General features: G+C 38.1%; 1 protein-coding gene across 1 annotated transcript in view; it reads left to right on the forward strand.

The window, feature by feature from the left end:
• DIAPH2 (diaphanous related formin 2) overlaps positions 1 to 24,396 on the forward strand; it is a 938,691-nt gene that overhangs the window by 704,435 nt on the left and 209,860 nt on the right. The window contains exon 25 of the mRNA XM_003274986.3: positions 15,156 to 15,291. Within this exon, the coding sequence (XP_003275034.2) occupies positions 15,156 to 15,291 (136 nt within the window). The remainder of the gene's footprint in view (positions 1 to 15,155; positions 15,292 to 24,396) is intronic.

Here is a 24,396-nt window from a genome sequence, read left to right on the forward strand (position 1 = left end):
TTTATTAGAGACAAGGTTTCTCCATGTTGGTCAGGCTGGTCTCGAACTCCCGACCTGAGGTGATCCGCCCACCTCAGCCTCCCACAGTGCTGGGATTACAGGCATGAGCCACCGCAACCAGCTAGAGTCTACCTTTCAGAGGCTGTTAAACTAAGCCAACACTGAAGCAAATGTGCATAAAGGATATCTATGAATATCTGAATGCATGTTAAATATGTAATGGATATATTAACATTATATATAAAATAGGGTGAGTGCATCTTGTAGTGATGGTTAGTGAAGCAGCCCTTGAAGTCTCCAATTTAATCTGAGGGAGGAGAGGTTTAAAGGTATGCTTCCTCTATAACTTCATTGCCCTTACCAGCAATATTACCTAGTGGCGTGAGGTTAATTTAAGGACCACCGTGACCGCTAAGTGCTATGTTTTCATACTTTTCCACACCTCATCAGGGCTCCTTTTTTTATTTGTGTTGCTCGGTTTCCATTCATTTTTGATGTTATATATATATATTTCTCTACATATAAAGATTACCCTGAGTTTTCAGACAACATCAATAAAGGGAAAGGTGCTACCCCATAATTACTGAAAGGACATCTTGCTGTCAGTATCTTGGAAGATAGGACAACAAATCATCAAACAATCACTTTCTACTTAGAAAAGCACAAGGTTCTGACTGGCAATCAAGATGGCTTTGTGAAAAACAAATTGAGCAAAACCATCTTAATCTACTTCTCTGAAAGGATCTGTTCCCCGTACCGCAAAAGAAATCTCTCTGTTCACTAGGATTTTTATTCCCTCCCATGTGACAGTCATTCTCAATGATTGAAAAAAATAGGAACTAGACTTTAGAGTACGATTTTAACTGATAGTAAGACAGTGCTCCAGGTGGGTCTGGGAGATAGAGCAAAAGTAGACTAACCCTCTAGTGCTTCTTTTGATGAGCCCTAAGAGCCATGAGTGAAAGAGGCTTGTTTGTGATGCTTATTATTGATTCCCCACGGACTAGAACGGTATGTGACAGTGCATGCTGGATAATGAATGAATGAATGTTTCCTGCTTCTCAGTGAAGGCATAAGTCACTGGATATTAATCAGCCTACTTTTTTCTTACCTTTATTGCTTCCCTGCCCTCTTCTTCCTTTCCCTGTCCCTCTCATCACCCAAAGGATAGATAAATTTTCAATGGCAGTATGTCCAGAGAGATTTCTAACACTTCATTAAAAAATGAATTTTATTGGCTGTGTATGTTCCCTCAGAAATAGGATCAAGCTCAGTTAGGAATTAGTAAGATATAAATTAAGGGCACCAAGCAGGTAGCATGCAGACAAGAACATACATAAATTCACTGGAAAAAGATTCTTGATTTTTAGTGGAACAGTACAGTACTAACCATGAATTAGCAGTATATGAGGTGTAACTGTTTTTTAAAGAAGACAAATCAGAAATGTGTAAAGTCAAAGAAATTTTAAGCCTCTTGTTATCTTAATTGAAGGATAATGATATTACGCTAGATATTTTGGGAACCCTTATTTTGGATTTCCCTAAGAGTTATGCAGCATGTGCTTTAGGTCTTTCCAGGAGTACTAAATATTTGTAATCTGAGGGTGCGCTTGATTTTTGGAAATAGCCAGAAGTTACATCGAGCCAAGTTTTATCAATAAAATACATGATCAAACTGAGTAACAAAGTATCTATCTGCTCAAAAATATTGTGAATATAAAATAATGAGACTAATTTCATTTGATTCAGAGGTTAATTCTGATGAGGAGTTTCAATTACAGTGTAATAGCCCTCACCAACACAAGTTTAGGACTTCCAAAGGTGGCTATTTGTAGGACAGGATTCAGCAGATATATCGGAACCAATCTTCTAACTTTACAGTTGCACTTGAAAATGTTACAAAACAAATGCTATAATATTTTAGAAGATTTAGAGCATGAAAAACTGGTAGATATCGGATAGCACATCTCTTAGAGTATTGTTTCCAGCTTTGTCCTCTTCTTTTTTGGGGAGGCTGGTGAGGATGGAGAAAGCTTATAATTTAAAAATAATATCTAACAAGTAGAGAACACCCAGAAGAAAACCTAAACATTATTCAATTTAGGCAAATTAGTCTGTATGAGAAAGTTATTGTTCAGAAAATGGTATTGATTGGCTTAATTTAAAGTCCCAACAGTTTTTCTCAAGGGTCTCTTGGATCCCATCCTTCCCCCCATACCCTACAAGCTAAGAAATTCACCTGCGTTGCATTTAGGGACTAGTTTCAACTTTGTGGAACTCAGGCAATATGGCGGTTCCTGGGGACAAGCTACACCTCCATGAAAAAGTTTTAAGGAAGATATTGACCAAGTTTCTATTTCACAGAGGCCAACAGACAAGACATGGGCTTAAAAAAACTGACAGCTTTTAGTGAGGCTTAAGGAAGTATTTCCTTTTCGAGGAGGTTAAGTATCAGAAGAGGTTCCTGAGGGAGGTCATGGAACCCTAACCACAGGCAGAAAATTAGAGCAAACATTTCTCTAGAGCCCTTCCTGTTCTGTAAGTCTATAATTCTACCTGTCAAGGTAATTTGATATTCTTATCCAAGTCTCTAGGGTGCTTTTGCCACCACCTAAATTGGTCTCATCAAAAACCTTATTGATTGTGCTGCCTCTCCCATCTTCTAAGATGGTGACAGTATTAAGGCAGTAAACTCAGATCTCAGACCTGTCACATACCACTTTTTTTGTCATTTCCCTCCACCTATACCTCCCCAAGATGTTTTTTCATTAAAATATTGTTACCAGTCACTTTAGAATTTCATTCTGTTCCTTTGATTCAAAAAAATTATAGATTAATTTCCTATAGTCACTTAAAGCACTTCGAAGATTTTAATCAACAGAGGTCTACATTGGCGTATTGAGCTCAGTTGTTTAGCCCTTCCAGATGGAGAGAAATATTCTCAAATACCTACTAAGAAAAATATGTCTGCAGAAACCTGCAGCATTAGAAAACCTTTTCTTTGCTGCAGATTGCAGATTAACTTCTAGCTAATCAGAGTTCAGCATTCTAATGGACTGTGACTGGAGAGACAGTTTTTCCCCCAACTTCAGATCACATGTTTCTGCAGTTGTAAGGCAGATTTTAAAAGGCCTTGGGGATCACAGCCAGCCTTCATTATCCGTGCATGACCGCTTTGTAACCAACTGCAAGTTTAATATCCAAGGAGATTTGCACATAACAGTCTTTTTTCTTTCTTCTTGTTTTTAATAATTTACCTTTGAGATTCTCTTCACCACCATGGCTGGTGTGCAGAGATCTGTTTGTCTGTCAAACCTACAGATATGTAGCGCATGTGAAAGCTATATTAATTTTTTATTTGTTTCCTAAGGAGGCTGAACAATAAGCTGGTTTTGCTGAATACAAGAGGGCTACTTCAGTGAACACATACTTGAATTCACTTCAGCTGGCTCCCTCACCGGCAGCACAGCAGTTTCTCCTATGATTCTCCCCTCTGCCAAAAGGGAGTCACTTACACAAATAAACTCAAGGACTTTTTGTATAAACCATCCACCTGAACCTGAGAAGGTTTTGTCTGAAACCAAAAGATTACTAGAAAAGCTGTGTAAGGCAGGGTGTGGTGGCTCAGGCCTGTAATCCCAGCACTTTGGGAGGCTAAGGCAGGCAGATCAGCGGAGATGGGGTGTTCAAGACCAGTCTGACCAACATGGAGAAACCCCGTCTCTACTAAAAAAAAAAATACAAAAAAATTAGCTGGGCATGGTGTCGCGCGCCTGTAGTCCCAGCTACTCAGGAGGCTGAGGCAGGAGAATCGCTTGAACCCAGGAGGCGGAGGTTGCAGTGAGCTGAGATTGTGCCATTGCACTCCAGCATGGGCAACAAGAGCAAAACTCCATCTCAAAAAAAAAAAAGAAAAGCTGTGTAACACTGTGGATCCTGCAAGTATCTCATTCAAAACAAATGCCTCATTTTCAAAATTAGAACACTTCTTTTCTTTTAACTTCGGAGGCTCTATGTAAACACTAATCTCTACACAAGTGAATTTCCTCAGCGGAATATTGAGCTATGTCAATGTGACAAATGTCATGGATATCGGGCCTCTGAAATGCTAAGCACTGGCATTTTTAAGAAAATAAATGTAGATGTCAGTGAACCATAACCTATAGATGATTAGAAAGAAACTTACCATTCGAAAGTGGATAATGTTTTCTTCAAGGCTTTTAAGATTTTCTACAATAAAGAAATATGAGGTGCGTAGGGAACTATGTGTAGAGACGTTCTCGGTAATTTAATGTTTTGAAAACTCCCAGGCTGAAAACTATTATTATGTAAATCAACTAGTTCCAGCTGCTAATTCTTAGAAAATGGAAAGAGTATCTGAAGTTTAACTAGATGTTGACCTTTTATGTTATGAAGACTACAACAAGGAAGAAAGAATTAGGAAGTTTGTTAGGGGGTTATTTTTTAAGGTGGTCAGGGAAGGCTTCACTCATAAGGCAGACATTCAAGCAGAGACTTGAGGGAGATTTTTTTTTTTTTGAGATGGAGTTTCACTCTTGTTGCCCAGGCTGGAGTGCAATGGCGTGACTTGGCTCACTGCAACCTCCGCCTCCCAGGTTCAAGCGATTCTCCTGCCTCAGCCTCCCGAACAGCTGGGATTACAGGCATGCGCCACCATGCCCGGCTAATTTTGTATTTCTAGTAGAGATGGGGTTTCTCCATGATGGTCAGGTTTCGAACTCCTGACCTCAGGTGATCCGCCTGCCTTGGCTTCCCAAAGTGCTAGAATTACAGGCGTGAGCCACTGTGCCCAGCCTGAGGGAGGTACTTAAGAGCAGAAGGAATGCAAGTGTAAAGATGAGGAGCGAGGGAGACCAGTGGGGCTGGAAGAGAATAGCTGAGGAAGAGATGAGGACAGAGAGAGGTAATAGGAGGTCAGATCACATAAGGCTTTATATGCTATTGGAAGCACCATTTTTTTTCAACTGTGAGTAGGAATAGATGGGCTCACTGCCAGAAAAAAAAGAAGGGACAGAGATGAGGACAGGGCTTCAGGGGAAGGTGAAAATTAAAGGGTAGGACAGGGAAGTATAGTCTAGAATGGGTATGGAGGGAATGCAATGCTGTCTATAGGAAGAAATGAACGTAGTACCTCAGGAATCAAAGAGGGAAGAAAATTTCTATTTTGTTTCGTTTAGCAGATTACCTATGGTCTGTTATACTTCTGTGTTTCATACCATATTTACACAGGTTAATAAGCATGCCTTTAATCCCTGTCTAACTACAGTATCAATACATTTGTTCAGTGTCTGTTACTGAGGCACCTAACTACTTGAGCAAGCTAATCAAGGTTTCAATTACCCCAGTGAGAAAGAAGTTCTACTTCTCTGTTGCAATCGTAGTTGATTGGTTGATGAAGTATTTATGAGATCTTTCATAAGAGGAACTTTAAAGGTCACTTGTACCATAATAAGTGGAAATCGCTGGGAAAGAAAAAGTTTAGCAGTATTATAGTGCTGATAAAGTCATCAGAGGTACGGACTCTCAGAGTCTAGTTACTGCAGCTGAAAATTCTTTGCCCTGAGCATTTGTCATGATTCCTTCAATCCAATATGCCCTTTAAACACAGTGAAACTATAGAAAAGGAATATCTAATATTGTTGGGTGTTAATTAAGGAGTAGGCTTCCTTCCTTTCCTTAATGGAAAGCCTTAATTTGTCTTCAGTTGCAGCTGAAAATTCTAAAGAATCATTTCCACCATCTTATGTAGGTTTTTTCTCTAATGATCAGGTTGCTCAATTCCTTGTTCAGATGCTGAAAAACTCATCTTGACTCACACTGTATCTTCCTACTTGTAACCTGATGTGATCATTCTCAAATGGGAGTGAAAAAGACCTGTACAACTATATGAGTCCTGATTTACTTTTGATATTCTTTAAGATTTTCACCCACCTTTACTATAATAACAAATAAGGACCTCAGCCGAAGCTACAAATCAGTTAGAGGTAACATACATTGGGATCTGTGTTTCCTATCACCTCTTTTCTCCTTAGTTCCAGGCAAGTGCAACAAAAGTGTCAATAGTATAGGCCAGGTGTGTTAGCTCATGCCCGTAATCCTAGCACTTTGGGAGGTTGAGGTGGGTGGATCACCGGAGGTCAGGAGTTTGAGACCAGCCTGACCAACATGGTGAAACCCTGTCTCCACTAAAACTACAAAAATTACCTGGGTGTCGTGGTGGGCACCTGTAATCCCAGCTACTCGGGTGGCTGAGGCAGGAGAATTGCTTGAACCTGGGAGGTGGAGGTTGCAGTGAGCCAAGATCGTGCCATCGCACTCCAGCCTGGGCGACAAGAGCAAAACTCCATCTCAAAAACAAAAACAAAAAAAAATAACTGTCAGTAGTAGCCAAAACAATTCAAGCACAGAATATGTTAACTATATGAAGTAGAGGAAGAGGGAAGAAGAATTTTTAAAAAGAAAAAACTTTTTGGTAAAATGATGAAAAGTTATTGCATATAGAATTGCCTTTCCTGTTTCATTGTCATGTTTAGGACATCTTTGGGACAGGGACAGGAAACTGCTGCTATAACCTTACCTAGTTCACTGGTCTGGACAACCTGTCCATTGCTACCTATTTTGCCTGCTGTTATGACTGGAATGAAATGAGAACCCCACCAATAAGCAAAAAGTTTCCACCTTTCATCCTATCTCCTACTTGAAATCCCTCAGTAATGATATTCCAGCACAGCTAACAGCCTCCTATCAGTAAAGATGGGAAAAGAAAGCTTAGCAAGGCCTGGGGTAGGGAACCAAGTGTGGGCTAATTCTCCTGGTCCTTCCATAAACATTGAGGCAGACTAAGTGAATCCCTCATTCTAAGACAAATGTTCCCTAAAGAAATAAAATTAAACTCCTATTTTCCAAAGCAATTGGACTTTTATTGTACTGTGTGCTTTATTTTCTCAGTGAGGTGACAGAACTAGAGATGTTTAAAAAAAAAAACAACAACAGTAATTCCCCCCCAAATTTACTACCTTTCCCCAGGAACCTTCATCGCTCAGTTTTTGCTACAGTCCTGTAAGGCATGTTGAAACTTGAGTAAAATGATGCATGAATTTCTTTATTAGTCAAAATAGCAAATTAGTCTATCATCTTTATTATTTCTTAGATTTGTCAAATATGATATACTAACACCAAGAATTTTCTCCCAAAACCTCCTGTTGTTTATTCTACCTCTCTCTTTTTTCTCTTGGCACAGAAAGACAAGTCCTATCATCTGTTCAAAGTTGGTGGCTTAGAGAGTGTGTGAGTGTTTTGTTTCTTCAAATTTTTACCTGATGTTGCAAGATTTTCTTTTTTTTTTTCTTTTTGAGACGGAGTCTCGCTCTGTCGCCCAGGCTGGAGTGCAGTGGCACAGTCTCGGCTCACTGCAAGCTCCGCCTCCCGGGTTCACGCCATTCTCCTGCCTCAGCCTCTCCGAGTAGCTGGGACTACAGGCACCCACCACCACGCCCGGCTAATTTTTTTGTATTTTTAGTAGAGATAGGGTTTCACCGTGGTCTCGATCTCCTGACCTCGTGATCCGCCTGCCTCGGCCTCCCAAAGTGCTGGGATTACAAGCATGAGCCACCGCGCCCGGCCTGCAAGATTTTCGTATCAAAAAGAATTCTTCTTTCTCCCCAGTGTGCACGCACATATGTGGACATGCTCCTGGATTGGAGGAAATGGAGTACAGACCCTGAAATGCATGGGACCTTTGTATTGCCCAAATGTGGAATAATATAATGATAACCACCACCATTTATTGAACATGTTTTATGTGGCAGGCACTGTTATTAATAGCTTTATATGTGATTCCTCATTAAATTGCAGACCAACACTGTGAAGTACAGGTACAATCATGTGTTGCTTAATGACAGGAATACAGTCTGAAAAATGCATTATTACGTGATTTCATTGTTGTATGAACATGATAGAGTGTCCTTATACAAACCTAGATGCTATGGTCTACTACACATTTAGACTATACAGTATATGTAAGCCTGTTGTTCCTCAACTACAAACGTGTACAGCATGTTACTGTACAGAATACAGTATATAACACATTGGTAAGTATTTGTGTATCTAAACATCTAAACAGAAGAGAAACAATAAAAATACTGTATTAAAAATAAAAATGGTACACCTGTATTAGGGCACTTAGCATGAATGCAGCTTAGAAGATTGGAAGTTGCTCTCATCAGACACAAGCATACACATTAGCCTAGGACTACACAGGGCCAGGATCATCAATATCACTGTCTTCCATCTCTGTGTCTTACCCCACTGGAAATCTTCATGGGCAATAACACACATGGAGTTGTCATCTTGTGTGATAACAATGCCTTCTTCTGGAGGACTTGAAGGACCTGCTCGAGGTCATTTTACAGTTAACTTGTTATAAGTAGGTGTACACTCTAAATGGTAGAAAGTATAGTATAGCAAATACGTAAACCAGTAACATAGTCACTTATTATCAGTATCAAGTACTGTGTATTGTACATCATTGTATGCACTATACTTTTATAGGACTGGTAATGCAGTAGGTTTGTTTATACCAGCATCACCATAATAAGTACATGAGTAATGTGTTGTGCTCTGACATTATGAAGGCCGTTTCCTCACTAGGTGAAAGGAATTTATTGGTTCTGTTATAATCTTATGGGACTGCCTTCATATATGTGGTCCCATCTGTTGTACTACATGTCATTATGAGATGCATGACTATATTTCACAGATCGGGAAAAGAGGGTTAGCACAGTTAAGTAAATGGCCCAAGGGCATAAAGCACTATAGTCTCTAGAGGAGCTTGGATTTAAACTAGATCTCCCAGCCCCTCAAGGCCATCCTGTGTTCATTATGATATGCTATTTTACTTAGAAAGTTTGGATTATGGATCCCAACTTAAAATGATCCACATAAAGAGGACAATTTCTTATTATTTTTACTCTGGCCATAAAATTACAGGTAAGACATTTAAAAAAAATCAAGATGTGTAAAATTAGAATTATACTTATCTAGGAAATATGGAAATGGACGGTATTCTTGTCAGGGGTTATTTAATAAACATTTTAAGTGTTTTATTTTTAAAAGAGGTGACTGAAAGAAACAATTTAAAAATTCTTCAGTGTCTAGCAAAAAAAAAAAAACCCAGAAAACTTAAAAAAAAAAAAAAAAACTCTAAAAGCACAGTCTGAATTAAAGCTAAGAAAGAATCAGTTGCTCAGAGAGTTCAGGATTAAAAATGTGAAAAATATTTAAAAATTAGCTGGGCTTGGCTGGGCACAGTGGCACACACCTACAATCCCAGCACTTTGGGAGGCCAAAGCGGACGGATCACTTGAGGTCAGGAGTTTGAGACCAGCCTGGCCAACATGGTGAGACCCTGTCTCTACAAAAAATACAAAAATTATTCGGGCGTGGTGTCGCAGGCCGGTAATCCCAGCTACTCGAGAGGCTGAGATGGGAGAATAGCTTGAACCCAGGAGGCGGAGCTTGCAGTAAGCTGAGATCACGCCACTGCACTCCAGCCTGGGCAACAGAGTGAGACTCTGTCTCAAAAAAAAAAAAAAAAAAATTAGCTGGGCTTGATGGTGCAAGCCTGTAATCTCAGCACTCTGAGAGGCCGAGGCGGGAGGATCACTTGACTTCAAGACCAGCCTGGGCAACATAGCTAGGCTCCATCTGTAGAAAGGAAGGAAAGAAAGGAAAGGAAAGAAAAAAGAAAGAAAAGAAAGAAACTTTGCCAGGCATGGCAGCTCACACCTGTAGTCCCAGCTACTTGAGAGGTTGAAGCAGGAGGATCTCCTGAGCCTAGGAATTTGAGGTTGCAGTAAGCTAAAATTGTACCACTGCACTACAGTCTGGGCGACAGAGGGAGACCCTGACTCTAAAAAAAATTGTGGAATTTCCCCTATTTTGTTGAGTTTTCATTAAAACTCCTATCTCAGTGACTCATATTTAGTGTATAAAAAGATTTTCAATATAATACACACCACGTTTCTTTATATTGTTGCCAAATCATTTCTCTCCGTATCATTTTCAAATCCTTCCAACACCCCTGATCAATGAAGAAATACTCCTCAGTGTGATCACAGTATTCCTCTGGAGCCAGAGTTACCAATTTGTTCACCAGGACATTTCTAATTTACATAATTTTATGGTTATGTGACTCTACTATCATACAACTTCTGATACTGTAATGAACTGAAAGTCTTGCCAACTATATTCACGCGGGTAACCAGAATGATCCAAAACTCAAAAGAGAAAATGAATACATTCCTAGTTTTTTTTTTTCTTTTCATGAGTGCCACGTTACAGTGATATATATGGAATCGTAAAATTACCTTAGATGCCAATATTATGGTACAGTTGAAAATCATATTCAGTATAGTTATGAGGGTAGATAGTATCAGGTTGGTATATTTCCAGGCATAGATTATGTCCTCATAACTTCCCCAAAAAAGGAGGAAGGGGGTTTGCAAAATAAATCATTGAAAACAGATGTGGTCATTTGTCTGTCAATGACTGAATTCTTGCTGTTCAAACTTTTAAATGATTCTGTTATACATAATAATCACAGCTACTATATAATGAGCATTTCCTCTGTACCAGGCTTTGTCTTAAGTGTTTTATATAAGCATTATTTCACTTCATCTGTTTAACAATCCTGTGATTTAAGTAGTATCTTGATTCTGCAGATGTGGAAACTAAAGCTCAAAGAGATGAACTAACTTGTTCAAGGTCACACAGTTTTCAGGATAAGTGATGGAGCTTTGATGTGAAACCAGATTTTTCTGATTCCAGGATCTTTACTACCAATTGTTTTATTTCTCTGTTCCTGAAATATGCCTTCAGCTTTCAGTGATCTCATGGTGCTTGTAAAGTACTTCAGCAGTCATCTCTGGAATAGGAAGCCGTTAGAAGCAATGGAAGTAAGGAATTGTTTGCTGTGATGGTGGTGGTGGTGGTAGTGGTGGTTTATGTTTTCAAATATCAAGGCAAGGTTGGAAGATGCTTGCTTCGTGTAGACTTGACTTGAATGAGGCTGGCATCTGGGCTCCTTGGAATTTTCTGAATCAGTTTCATCCATTTCTTAAAGCTTAATTGAAATAAATGAGAGGTCTTAGCATTTACATGAATTTCTTTCTTTTTTTTTTTTTTTAAGCATATGACATTTTTAGTCCATAGGTCTTATTTAGTAATTATGCATAGCAAGGGAAATAAGATTTGTAATTTATTCACTTTTTTTTCAGTAAGGCAATAGAGGTTTCAGTGAGAGATTTAAAATTAGGTTGGTGAATATTTTGTAGTAAATCCTAGATACATTTTTCATTATATTTTACTCGTTTTGTACCTTTCACCAACTCTTAACAAACAGATATGCCAGTAAAACTGAGACTTTTTTCTGTAAACATATTTCTTATCTTGTATGAGGTTAGTACCAAAACACTTTTTCAATTAGCATCCTTTTAACAGAACACTGTCCTGTACAATGACAGAATCTAATCAGTTGGCATTTCCAACCCTGAGAAATAATGATTAATGCTTACTTGAGAATGATCTTTAAGTACTCATGAGTTAGTGTTTTAAAATGTTTAGTGAGGCTTGACAAGTACAAAGTAATGTTAATCACAGTCAATTGTTTAGGGGATTTTCTTAACCTGACCTTAAATTTGCTCCTACTGCTTTTGTTCTTTTGATTATTTGATTTTTATTTTGTAAGAATTAGGATGATGAGAATACATCTCATCCCTCAAAATAATTTTTTTCCTCACCAGCTTTTACATTTTTAGAAGGGTTAAACAATGTCTTAAAAACTAAAGATTATTGATATGAAAGTATCTTTAAGATTTCCCTTTCTCTTTTAAAATTATTTCCTAAGGAAAGAGAATTAAGCATGTATTTTCTATCCGTAATTTCCTAAAGCCAGAGCTAAGTAAAAACACCAAGAGGAATATGTTATTCTTTTCAGCATAGGGCCTTTTCATGAAAACAGCACTAGTGACCTGAATCTTATTCTAGTCTGTGTTGCTTGAAAAATATATGCCTTTGTAGATGTTTTCATTTACTGTCAATAATGCCAAACCACAGAAATGATTTTTTTAATTCTGTTTTGGCCTCTTAAAGATTACACGTGCCATTACAAATTGTGATTGTTTTGTAGTTAAATCTATTCCTGAAACATTTCAAATATAAACTGATAGACCTATTACTTGTTCTGTTTTATCCTTTAGTAGATCTACATTCATGTTTTAGCGGTGCCTGCTGCAAGCTTCCCTCTCATATAAAAATTTAATCTCTTGCCTTATTTTCTTCTATCGCAAATTGTATCAGTTTGATTTTTATATGAACTTTTTTTTAGTTTTAGCGTATTTTCCAGAAATAATAAATACATGGAGAATGCTACAGATTCAAGTTCATGTACAATATAATGCCTATCAATAATCTGTATCAACATTTCTATTTTCAAAATGTGGTTTTGATTTGGGCATTTCTTTTTGTAATCATTTCTACTGTCTTTATTAGATGATCTTAGTCGATCAAAGGATGCTTATAAAAAATCAACAGTCTTGGGAATCAGACTGCCAGGTTTATGAAATGAAAATATAGGATTCCCAGTTGAAGCTGAATTTCAGATAATGAATAATTTTTTAGTATCAATATATCCTAAATATTACGTGATTTTTTTTCTATTTAAGTATGTTCCAAATATTATATGAGACATACTTCTACTAACAAAAGTATTCACAGTTTATCTGAAATGTAAATTTAACTGAGAACCCTGTATTTTATCTGGCAACTCTATTTGGAAGGCATCATGATAGTGAAAAGGAACATAGAGGCTAATGCCAAACAATCCTAGGTGGTTGTGTTACTTAAGAAGCTGTGTAGCTTTGGGTATGTCACTTAGCCTACCTGAACCTAAATTTCATGTATAAAATGGAACAAATAATACCTACTTTGCAGGTTTTCTATAAAGATTACAAAGTATGTATTTAAGACTAGATAATGTTTAAAACTCCTGGTACATAATAGATTTCCCTTAAAGAGTAGCTGTTATTATCAGAACAAAGAAGAAATACAAATGCAAGTAACCAGTTGTTTTTTTCCCTCCATCTTAATAAACTTTTAGTGCAGATTCCTAATGGGAGCACTCAGCATGTGAACAACCCATTAGATTGATAATGTAATAGTCCACCCAGATCTTGGTGACTGTTTACCAAATTAGAGATTTGACCACTAATAAAATATATGCAAGCATTAGCCTTCTTTCTTTCCTCTGATACTTGCCTCTTTTCATGTTACTTACCAAGCATCATATAGCTTATTAGTATCAGGGCCTGAATATGTGATGCCTTTTCACGTTGTTTTTTCCCTTTTGAGTTACAATTTTACTTCCATCCTGTCTTTCTTAGACATCTATTTATTAATGTGATTAATTTTTGTTGAGATAATTTACATACCATAAAATTTACCATTGTAGTTTATATAATTCAGTGGTTTGGCTGGGTGCAGTGGCTCACGCCTGTAATCCCAGCACTTTGGGAGGCCAAGCTGGGCTTATCACTTGAGGTCAGGAGTTCGAGACCAGCCTAACCAACATGGTGAAACCCCAGTTGTCACAACTGGAGTGGGATCATACTGGCATCTGGCAGGTAGAGGCCAGGGATGCTGCTAAACATCCCACAATGCATAGGACAGCTCCTACCAAAGAATAATCTAGCCCAAAGTGACAGTCGTGCTGAGGTTGAGAAACCCTGCTTTAAAATTGTGATTCTAGTATGCCAGTTTATTTTTAAGTGGTCTTTTTAAGTCTTTGAGTTCGTCTACAATAGCCAGGTATCTTTGTGCTCCTAGCCTATTGCTATGGAGTCTAAGAGCACAAAAACAATGACAGGAGAAAGGGGAGGTACCAGTGAAGGTAAAATCATTTAGATTTTATAGGAAGAAATCAATTCTTGCACGTCAGGAGAATTTTGAAAGTGTTTTTAAGGCTATTTTAAACTGCTGTGTCTTTTAACATAAAGAAAAAAATTATTTCAATATAAACCCCTCCAGGCAAAGCCTTGTAGACGTATTCTTGTTATTGAGTCTTTTTCTTTAGGGTTTTTGGAACAAAATAGTTTTTGTCAAATAGCTTGTACATGCTATGAAGTATATTTAATCAATCATAATAGAAAAAAGAAACAGAGCAACTTGATGGAGGGAACTTGTAGTTGATATGTCTCTGCATTCGTGATTTATCTGAACTCAAAGGAAGTTGATATTCCAGCTGATCACATTAATTCAGCTTTGTCTAATACCAACTACTGGAATGTACTCATTCACTTATGTTCCACAAATAATCTATCCAAAATAAAACAGACAATAGCTTGAAATATGTTTCAGCATTTCTAAATATTTTGGCAAGTAAAAAGCTGTCATATTTGAAGGTATTTCTTTTCTGTGATAATACTGGTGATTGTTTCACGCCCTGCATGATGAGATGTAATCATTATCACCAGCACCAGGACCACCGTCATCACCATCATAGACTAAAATTCCTTGATTATGATATATCAGGATCTATTCTAAGCACTTTATGTTTGTATCATTTTTCCTCACAAAAATCCTATAAGGTAGTTTTTTTATTAATCTCAATTTTGCAGATAACAGAAAAGTACACAATAAAGGGGGTAAAATACTTGCTGAGTCATATTTCCTTACTAAGTCTTCTCATGTGTCAAACTAGTTCATATTTTAACAATAGATAAAGTATATTTATTGTTAAATTTGTAACATTGACGTCCTTAATTTTCTGGCACCCTAGATAATGGCAATTAAAGACTGAGTTATTTTTAAATCTTTTTTCAAGAAGAGATATTTTACAATTAATTGTCTCTCTCAAAAGTATATGTATGCACCTTCAGGCTGCTGTAATACCTTCCCATCTCTGCATATTCATATAAATTTAGAACTGTGCAATTTCTCCATTATATAAGTAATGGAAAGGTTTTTGGTTAACTTTGTTTATATGTATAGGAAGCAGTGAGAGAAAATTTAAAACTGTGCAATTCTTCCATTATATAAGTAATGGAAAGGTTTTCGTTTAACTTTATTTATATGTATAGGAAGCAGTGAGAGAAAACAATAAGAGAAGAGAAATGGAAGAGAAGACCAGGAGGGCAAAACTTGCAAAAGAGAAAGCTGAACAAGAAAAGTTAGAACGCCAGAAGAAAAAGAAACAACTCATTGATATAAACAAAGGTATGAAAATATTTCCAATTTTTACAAAAATGCAGAAAGCACAAAATAATTGCAGTTATTTATTTTTGGATTATAAAGTAAATTTTCATAGAAAATTCGCAATAGTATTAGTTACTTGTGCTAAATTTCTCTCATGATGCTATGTGTGTTTCCTATCTCCCTACATTGAGCATTCAGGATTTTTGATAACCAATGCAAGATGATATTTTGTTGAGATAGTGTTTTTCTCCCTACTTTTCTTACCATAGTATATTATATTCTGGCTGAGGCAGTGGGGAGGGAAAAAGAGGGTGAGATGAAATGTGAAAAACGGGTATGGGGAGACAAGCTGTTGCGGGAAGTCAGGGACCCCAAATGGAGGGACCGGCTGAAGCCATGGCAGAAGAACGTGGATTGTGAAGATTTTATGGACATTTATTAGTTTCCCAAATTAATACTTTTGTAATTTCTTACGCCTGTCTTTACTGCAATCTCTAAACATAAATTGTAACGATTTCATGGACACTTATCACTTCCCCAATCAATACCCTTGTGATTTCCTATGCCTGTCTTTAATTTAATCTCTTAATCCTGTCAGTTGAGGAGGATGTATGTCGTTCCAGGACCCTGTAATAATTGCGTTAACTACAAAAATTGTACAGCATGTGTGTTTGAGCAATATGAAATGTGGGCACCCTGAAAAAAGAACAGGATAACAGCAATTGTTCAGGGAATAAGAGAGATAACCTTAAACTCTGACTGCTGGTGAGCCGGGCAGAACAAAGCCATATTTCTCTTCTTTCAAAAGCAAATGGGAGAAATATCGCTGAATTCCTTTTCTCAGCATGGAATGTCCCTGAGAGAGAGAATGCGTACCTAAGGGTAGGTCTCTGAACCTATGCGCAGAGGTGAGATAGACTCCAGTCTCCCATAGCGCTCCCAGGCTTATTAGGAAGAGGAAATTCCCACCTAATAAATTTTGGTCAGACCGGTTGATCTCAAAACCTGTCTCCTGATAAGATGTTATCAATGACAGTGGTGCCCAAAACTTCATTAGCAATTTTAATTTTGCCTCGGTCCTGTGGTCCTGTGATCTTGCCCTGCCTTCACTTGCCTTGTGATATTCTATTACCCTGTTAAGTACTTGATGTCTGTCACCCACACCTATTGGTATACTCCCTCTCCTTTTGAAACTCCCTAATAAAAACTTGCTGGTTTTTGTGGCTTGTGGGGCATCACGGCTCCTACCAATGTGTGATGTCTCCCCCGGACGCCCAGCTTTAAAATTTCTCTCTTTTGTACTCTGTCGTTTTATTTCTCAAGCCAGCCGACGCTTAGGAAAATAGGAAAGAACCTACATGATTATAGGGGCAGGTCCCCCGATAATAAGCCTTAGCTTTTAACTTCATTTTGTTGGCACATGTCTGTTGGCAGTGCAGTAACAGTTAACAGTCTTCCTTGGAGGCTTGAACATTTTAAGTCCTAAGAAATATTGACAGCAGTATTACAAGTTGAGTAAAATAGGGAAAGGCATCTTGCACAGCTATAAACCAAAGTACAAGATGCTGGTATGTCCATATAGTTTAAAGTAAGTTGTTTGAGGTCGGGCACAGTGGCTCATGCCTGTAATCCCAGTACTTTGGGAGACCGAGGTGGGAGGTTCGCTTGAGGTCAGGAGTTCAAGACCAGCCTGCCCAACATGGTGAAACCCCATCTCTACAAAAAATATAAAAATTAGTCAGGCATGGTGGCAGGCACCTGTAATCCCAGCTGCCCAGGAGGCTGAGGTGAGAGAATTGCTTGAAACTTGAGGGCGGAGGCTACAATGATCCAAAATCATGCCACTGCACTCCAGCCTAGGCAATAGAGCGAGACTGTATCTCAAAAAATAAATTAATTAATTAATTAATTTAGTTAGTTGTTTTATTGGTTAGCAAGAGTGACTGTATATTGTTGGTGACTTGTTTGGTTTGATTGGTTTACTTTCTAAAGAAGAGAGGGCAAAAAAAGAAAGTGATTGGTATCAGGTATCTGCACACTGAAAATTTAAGAATAAAAAAAGCATGCATAGTCTTTGTCACCTGAGGTTTAGAGAATTTAAGAACAAAACAAATCAAAATCTGAACAAGATACAAGGTAATATGATTAATATGGACCATGTATTACTGAAGATAACAATAGTAAAAATTGCAAGCACTCTATAATATTGACCATATGCCAAGCATGGTTGTAAGACTTTTACGTATTTATTTATTTATTTATTTTTTTGAGTCAGAGTCTAGCTCTGTCACCCAAGCTGGAGTGCAGTGGCATGATCTCGGCTCTCTGCAACCTCTGCCTCCTGGGTTCAAGCAATTCTCCTGCCTCAGCCTCCAGAGTAGCTGGGATTACAGGTGCCTGCCACCATGCCCAGCTAATTTTTGTATTTTTAGTAGAGACGGGGTTTCACTGTGTTGGCCAGGCTGGTCTTGAACTCCTGACCTCGTGATCCACCCACCTCGGCCTCCCAAAGTGCTGGGATTACAAGCATGAGCCACTGCACCCAGCACTTTTACATATTTTAAGTCAATCCTCACAACATCTCTATGAGGTAGGTACTATTATCATCTCATTTTACAGATAGAAAACTGAGGCTCATAGAAATTAAGGAACTTGGCCAAGGTCACACAAATAGGAAGTACTAGCACCAAGATTAGAATCCAAGTCGTCTCACTATAGAATCTTTCCATTTACCTATGCCACTGTCAGGAGAAAATGATAACAGCAACAACTAACATATAGCACTTGCTATTTACCAAGAACTATTCTAGGAATTTTACATTTAGGAACCAATTTAATCCTCACAGAACCCTATTAGGAAAGTACTACCATCTCATTTTAAAATGACAAAACTGAGGCACAGAGAAGTTAAGTAACTTGCCCAAGGTCACAAGGATAGTGAGAGGTAGAACTAAGATTTGAACCCAGGCAGTGTGTAACCAGAGTTAATTATTATTATGTGTTTTTAAGTATAATTATTAATTATAACAATCATTATCAAGTATTTTGCAGTAATGTCTCTTAATGGCTAATCTTCTAAAGTAATATCCATACTGTTAAGTTTAGTCTTCGTACTTTTAAAATGTATAAACATTTTCAGGAATTGACTATAGTTTATATCTTCCACCCAGGAAACAAATATAACATTTTAACAGAAGAAAAAAGGTAATATTATGTAAAAAGCTGTGTTAAAATAGAATAGTATCAACATAATTTAGCAAACGAACTTCATAATTAGAATCAGGAAAACTGGTCATGACCGAGGTCACTCTATTAGGAGGTAAGCACTAGAGTACAGCATGGCAATATGTGTTTATAGGAAGTTATCATTGAAAAGGTGAAGAAGTCAGTAGAAAAGTTCTGAAAGTGGCTGGGCATGGTGGCTCACACCTGTAATCCCAGCGCTTTGGGAGGACAAGGTGGGTGGATCACGAGGTCAGGAGTTCGAGACCAGCCTGGCTAATATGGTGAAACCCCGTCTCTACTAAAAGTACAAAAATTAGCCAGGCGTTGTCGTGCGTACCTGTAGTCCCAGCTACTCGGGAGGCTGAGGCAGAAGAATCGCTTGAACCCAGGAGGCGGAAGTTGCAGTGAGCCGAGACCTCACCACTGCACTCCAGCCTGAGTGACAGAGCGAGACTCTGTCCCAAAAAAAAAAAAAAAAAAGTTCTGAAAGTTAGCTCCTTTATGTGCAGGGAGGAGTAGTTGGAGAAGAGGCCTGAAGAGATAGTAGGGGACAGGGGACAGATTGTGGGCTCTCTTTCTTTTTTTTTTTTTTTTTTTTTAATTATACTTTAAGTTCTGGAGTACACTTGTAGAACGTGCAGTTTTGTTACATAGGCATACACATGCCATGGTAGTTTGCTGCACCCATCAACCCATCGTCTATTTCTCCTAATGGTATCTTTCTTTCTTTTCTGCTATGCCATGGGTCTTACGCTGAAAGCGATGGGAAGCCCATGAATGTTTATAAACTGGAAACTGATGTACATAGTCAGGATTCTTAGATCATTTTGTTTTTGTTTTTTTGTTGTTGTTGTTGTTTTTGTTTTGTTTTTGTTTGAGACGGTCTCACTCTGTCACCCATGCTGGAGTGCAGTGCCATTATCTCAGCTCACTGCAACCTCCCAGCCAGAAAGGTCATTTTGACAGAAGCAGAAGGAATGTATTGGAAGGGGAAAGCCGTAAGAAAATAGAGGTTATGAGGATAGTGTCATAGTCCTGACAAGAGATGATGGTGGCCTGAACTAATACAGTGACAGTGAGATTTAAAAAGCAACAAGAGGTATATTAGTCAGAGTTCTTTTGAGAAACAAAACTGGTAAGATGTGTGTGTACACAAACGCATACATACACACAGATTTTTTTTATGGAATTGGCTCAAGTGATTATAGAAGCTGGCAAGTTTAAAATCTGCAAGGCAGGAGGACAGGCTAGAGACCCAGAGGAAAGCCAATGTTACAGTTCAAGTCTGAAAACTATCTGCTGCAGAATTCTCTCTTGCTTGGGGGATGTCAGTGTTTTTGTTCTAGTCAGGCCCTCAACTGATTGGATGAGGCCCACTCACATCACGAGGTACAAACCGCTTTACCCAAAGTTCACTGATTTAAATGTTGATCTCATCCAAAAACACCCTCACAGAAACTACCAAAATAATGTTTGACCAAATATCTGGACATTGTGGCCCAGCCAAGTTGACATATAAAATTAACCATCATGAGAGGGTGTTAAAGGATAGAATTGACAGGTGCTGATGATTGATTGGATGTGTAAATCAAAGGAGACAAGTGTTAAAGAAGATGGTATGCTTCACAGAGAAAGCAAACTCAGAAATAGAGCAGATTTTCTCAGGAGAGTTACAATGACTGATATTATTTTAAACATGTTTAGTTCCACCTTGTAAAGATGGAAAATGTCTAAGAAGCCATTGTATATGTGATTGTGAAACTCAGGAAAGAAGTCTAAACTAACCATATCGGCTTGGGGATCATTGGTTTTTATTTGAACATTAAAGTTACAGTGTACTAGTTTGCCAGGGCTGCCATAAGAAAATGCCACAAGCTAGGCAGCTTAGAACAACAGATATATGTTGTCTGACAATTCTGGAGGCTAGAAGTCCAAGATCAAGGTGTCAGCAGGGTCATGCTCCTTTTGAAGAGTCTACGGTAGGATCTGTGCCAGGCCTCTCTCCTAGAGATTTTAGTAGTTTTCTGCTTTGTCACAGCATAACTTCAACCTTCACATGGCATTCTCCCTCTGTGTCTATCTGTCTTTTTACATGGTGTTTATTTTACAAAAATACCAATGACATTGAATTAAAGGCCCACCCTACTTTATTTTATTTCTTTAGAGATGGGGTCTCACTCTGTCACCCAGGCTGGAATACAGAGATGTGATCATAGCTCACTGCAGCCTCAAACTCCTAGGCAGAAGCAATCCTCCTCCCTCAGCCTCCCGTGTAGCTGCGAATATAGGTGTGTGCTAACATGCCCAGCTGCTCTTAGTTACTGTTTTTTTTCCTAAAATAAATATTTTAGAACAATCACCTCTTAATTACATAGTTCAACTTATAGCATGTGTGTTTGAATGGGATGACCATGGTAAAGTATAAATCAGAGGTTCTGAAACTATTTGATCTCAGAACCCATTTACACTAAAAATCATTGAGGACCCCAAATGCCTTTTGTTTATGTAAGTTGTTTATATTGACATTTGTCATCTTAGAGTTAAAACTGAGATAATTTTAAAATTATCGATTGATTGATTCAATTAAAATAACAATAGTAAACCTTTTCATGTTAAAATAAATAACCTTTTAAATGAAAACTACCTATATTTTCCAAAACAAAAAAAGAATTAGAAGAGAAAAAGAATAGCGTCATAAATCTCTTCACAGTCTGGCTTAATAAGACAGCTTGATTCTCATACCTACTTTTCTATTCAATCTGATTCAGTATCATTCTTCATGTAACTTCTGGAAAACTTCATGATACACTCAGGAAAGAATGAGAAATAGAAAGGCAAAAAAGTGTCGGTATTATTATGAAAATAGTTTTCACCTTGCAAATCCCTGAAATGATCTTGTGGGGCCTCCAGGAGTCCCCCACCACACTCCAGCATTGCTGGAGTGAACAACGAAAAGAGTAAGTGGTTAAAAATGGAGCCTATCGGCCGAGTGCAAAGGCTCACACCTGTAATCCCAGCACTTTGGGTGGCCCAGGTGGGTGGATCATGAGGTCAGGAGTTCAAGACCAGCCTGGCCAAGATGGTGAAACCCCATCTCTACTAAAAATACAAAAATTAGCTGGGCGTGGTGGCAGGTACCTGTAATTCCAGCTACTCGGGAGGCTGAGGCAGAGAATTGCTTGAACCCCGGGGGGCAGAAGTTGCAGTGAGCCAAGATCGCACCGCTGCACTCCAGGCTAGGCTACAGAGTGAGACTCCATCTCAAAAAAAAAAAAAAAAAAAAAAAAAAAATGGAGCCTATCCAGTTTTGTTCTGAGAATGTAATCTTTCTCCCACACTACAGCAATTCCTACCCTCCTCCAAGTATTTATTAACCTTTCACTGTTCTCCTAAAAATGTGTCTATAACAGACAAAGAAAGAAGGGCTTATTTTGATTGTGTCTAGTTGTTATAGGACCAACAAGTTGGTATGCCTGCTGCACAGTAACAGACCAATACCCTGAGACAACTGGGATGCAGCAGAGAAAGACATTAATGATTGCAGGGCACCAAGCAAAGAGATGGGAGGAGACCCTCAAATCCATCTCCTCAAGGAGTTCTGGGCTGGGATGTTTAAGTGGATCTCGGAGAGCAGGGGGCTGGAAAATTGGAGTCATTGATTGACCAGGGCAAGGGGGATGAAATCATCAGGATGTGGAAACTGCATTCTTTGGTGAGTCAGCATCTCGTGGGATCCTTCAGACCAGCTGATATCAGTAGTTTCATTGGTATGCAGCACTGAAAGAATAGCTCCAATGGAAAACTTAATGTTTTATAATGTTCAAGGTGTTATCTACACAGCAGTTAAGGGGAACTATAATCTTGTAACAGGGTCTGTGTGATTCTGAAGCAATAAGTACTGAACAACTATGAGGAAGCAGGTCAAGCAGGTCAGAGAGCAAGTTGACTTAATGATTAACTCTGAATCACTGAATGTGCTACAAGCTTGGTTTATCTTTTTCCCTTCTTTCTGTTTTTTTTTTTGTTTTGTTTTTTTTTTTTGAGACAGGGTCTCACTCTGTTGCCAAGACTAGAGTGCAGTGGTGCAGTCTCGTCTCACTGCAGTCTCCGCCTCCCAGGCTCAAGCAATCCTCCCACCTCAGCCTCCCCAGTAACTGGGACTATAGGCACACACCACCATGCCCATACAAAAAAAAATTTTTGTATTTTTTGTAGATGTGGGGTTTTGCCATGTTGCCCATGCTGGTCTTGAACTCCTGAGATCAAGCAATCTGCCTTGGCCTCCCAAAGTACTGGGATTATAGGTGTGAGCTACTGTGCCTGGCCTATTTTCTCTTCTTTTTTTTTTTTTTTTTTTTTTTTTTTTTGAGATGAAGTCTTGCTCTGTTATCAAGGCTGGAGTGCAGTGATGCAATCTCAGCTCACTACAACCTCTGCCTCCTGGGTTCAAGTGATTCTCCTGCCTCAGCCTCCCAAGTAGCTGGGATTACAGGCATGAGCCACCACGCCCGGCCTTGGCCTATTTTTATTTCTTTCTCTCCTTTCTTCCCTGATTAATTTTTAAATTTTTATAGGGATGGTTTCATAGTCTGTATGTATTTTCATTTGCTAATATTTAGTTAATTACCTCTTCAAATGTCATTGAGACCGTAAGATAAATATCCAAATAAGTTTTTATGCATATGCTCAGCTGAGTGATTTGAGCATGAAAAGTAAATTTTTAAAAATTGGATTTATTTTTTATGTGTTAGTACCGTAGCTCTATTTACATATCAATCAAATAGTAAACTACTGTTACCTTCTTGACTCATGGCCCATGTGTTACAAATATTATTATTATTTATTGTAATGTTACTTTATACTTGGACTATATGTGCCTTGGTACTTATAAATATGTTTCAAAAACAGATCCTTCCATTTCAAGTGTGTAGTTTTAATTATGAAAATGAAATCTCTTCCACTGAAAGAGAGATGATATAGAACATTTCATTGCCATTGCGAGGTATGTAATATATAGTACATAGAGGTATTTCATGCATGGGACCAGACATACATACCATTGGAACCATAGAATCTTACCTATAACAAAAGTAGAGAGTCCCTTGGGTAAAGTAAGTCACATTGGAAATTACAAATAACTTTTTAAAAAAGTGTACACTTTCCATAGAGCTTCTATTTCCTATCAGTGTAGCAAAGGACAAACACTTTTCCCCCGACTTTTTTTTTTTTTTACACATCTATTGCTTAGTAGATGTAACTTAGGACAAGTAAGGTATATTTATGTGGCATGCAAAATTATATACATTCATCAAGGAGAAATATTTGAGGATTTAATTATTCAGAAAAATAATAGGATAAAGCAAACACAAAAGATTATTTCTGTAATCTAGATGTGATCAACTGAGCTCAGAATTAAGTAACGATATCATGAAAACCAAGCAGCCAGAGGATTATATCTTTCAAGTTAAATCCGTAAAAAAATACCATGTACCAAGGCTATATTTTGAGAGAATTGGAGATCAGAAGGCAAAGGCCATGATAAGAAACAGTTTTTTTAATTGTAAAGAAGAAAATAGATATGATTAAATATTAAAGAGACAGGCATTTTATAAACATTAAGTGGTATTACTAAAAATTTAAATTCTGTGTGTTCAGAAGTGAAGATCAGTCTTAGCTCTGCTACCTAGCTTTATGACCTAGTTCTGTTGCCTTTTCTCTTCATGCCTCAGTTACCTCATCTGTAATATAGGATAATGACATTCACCTCCTGTAGTTTTAGTGAAGATTAAGTGAGATAATTAAGTATAGTACAAAACACAGGACCTAGAATATACTTGCTGCTGCTGATACGATGAAAGAGTCATTTTTATGCTTCCTGAAGAATCTGGTAAAAGCTCAAGA

Source organism: Nomascus leucogenys, chromosome X (assembly GCF_006542625.1).
Source record: "Nomascus leucogenys isolate Asia chromosome X, Asia_NLE_v1, whole genome shotgun sequence".
NCBI classification, from domain to species: domain Eukaryota; kingdom Metazoa; phylum Chordata; class Mammalia; order Primates; family Hylobatidae; genus Nomascus; species Nomascus leucogenys.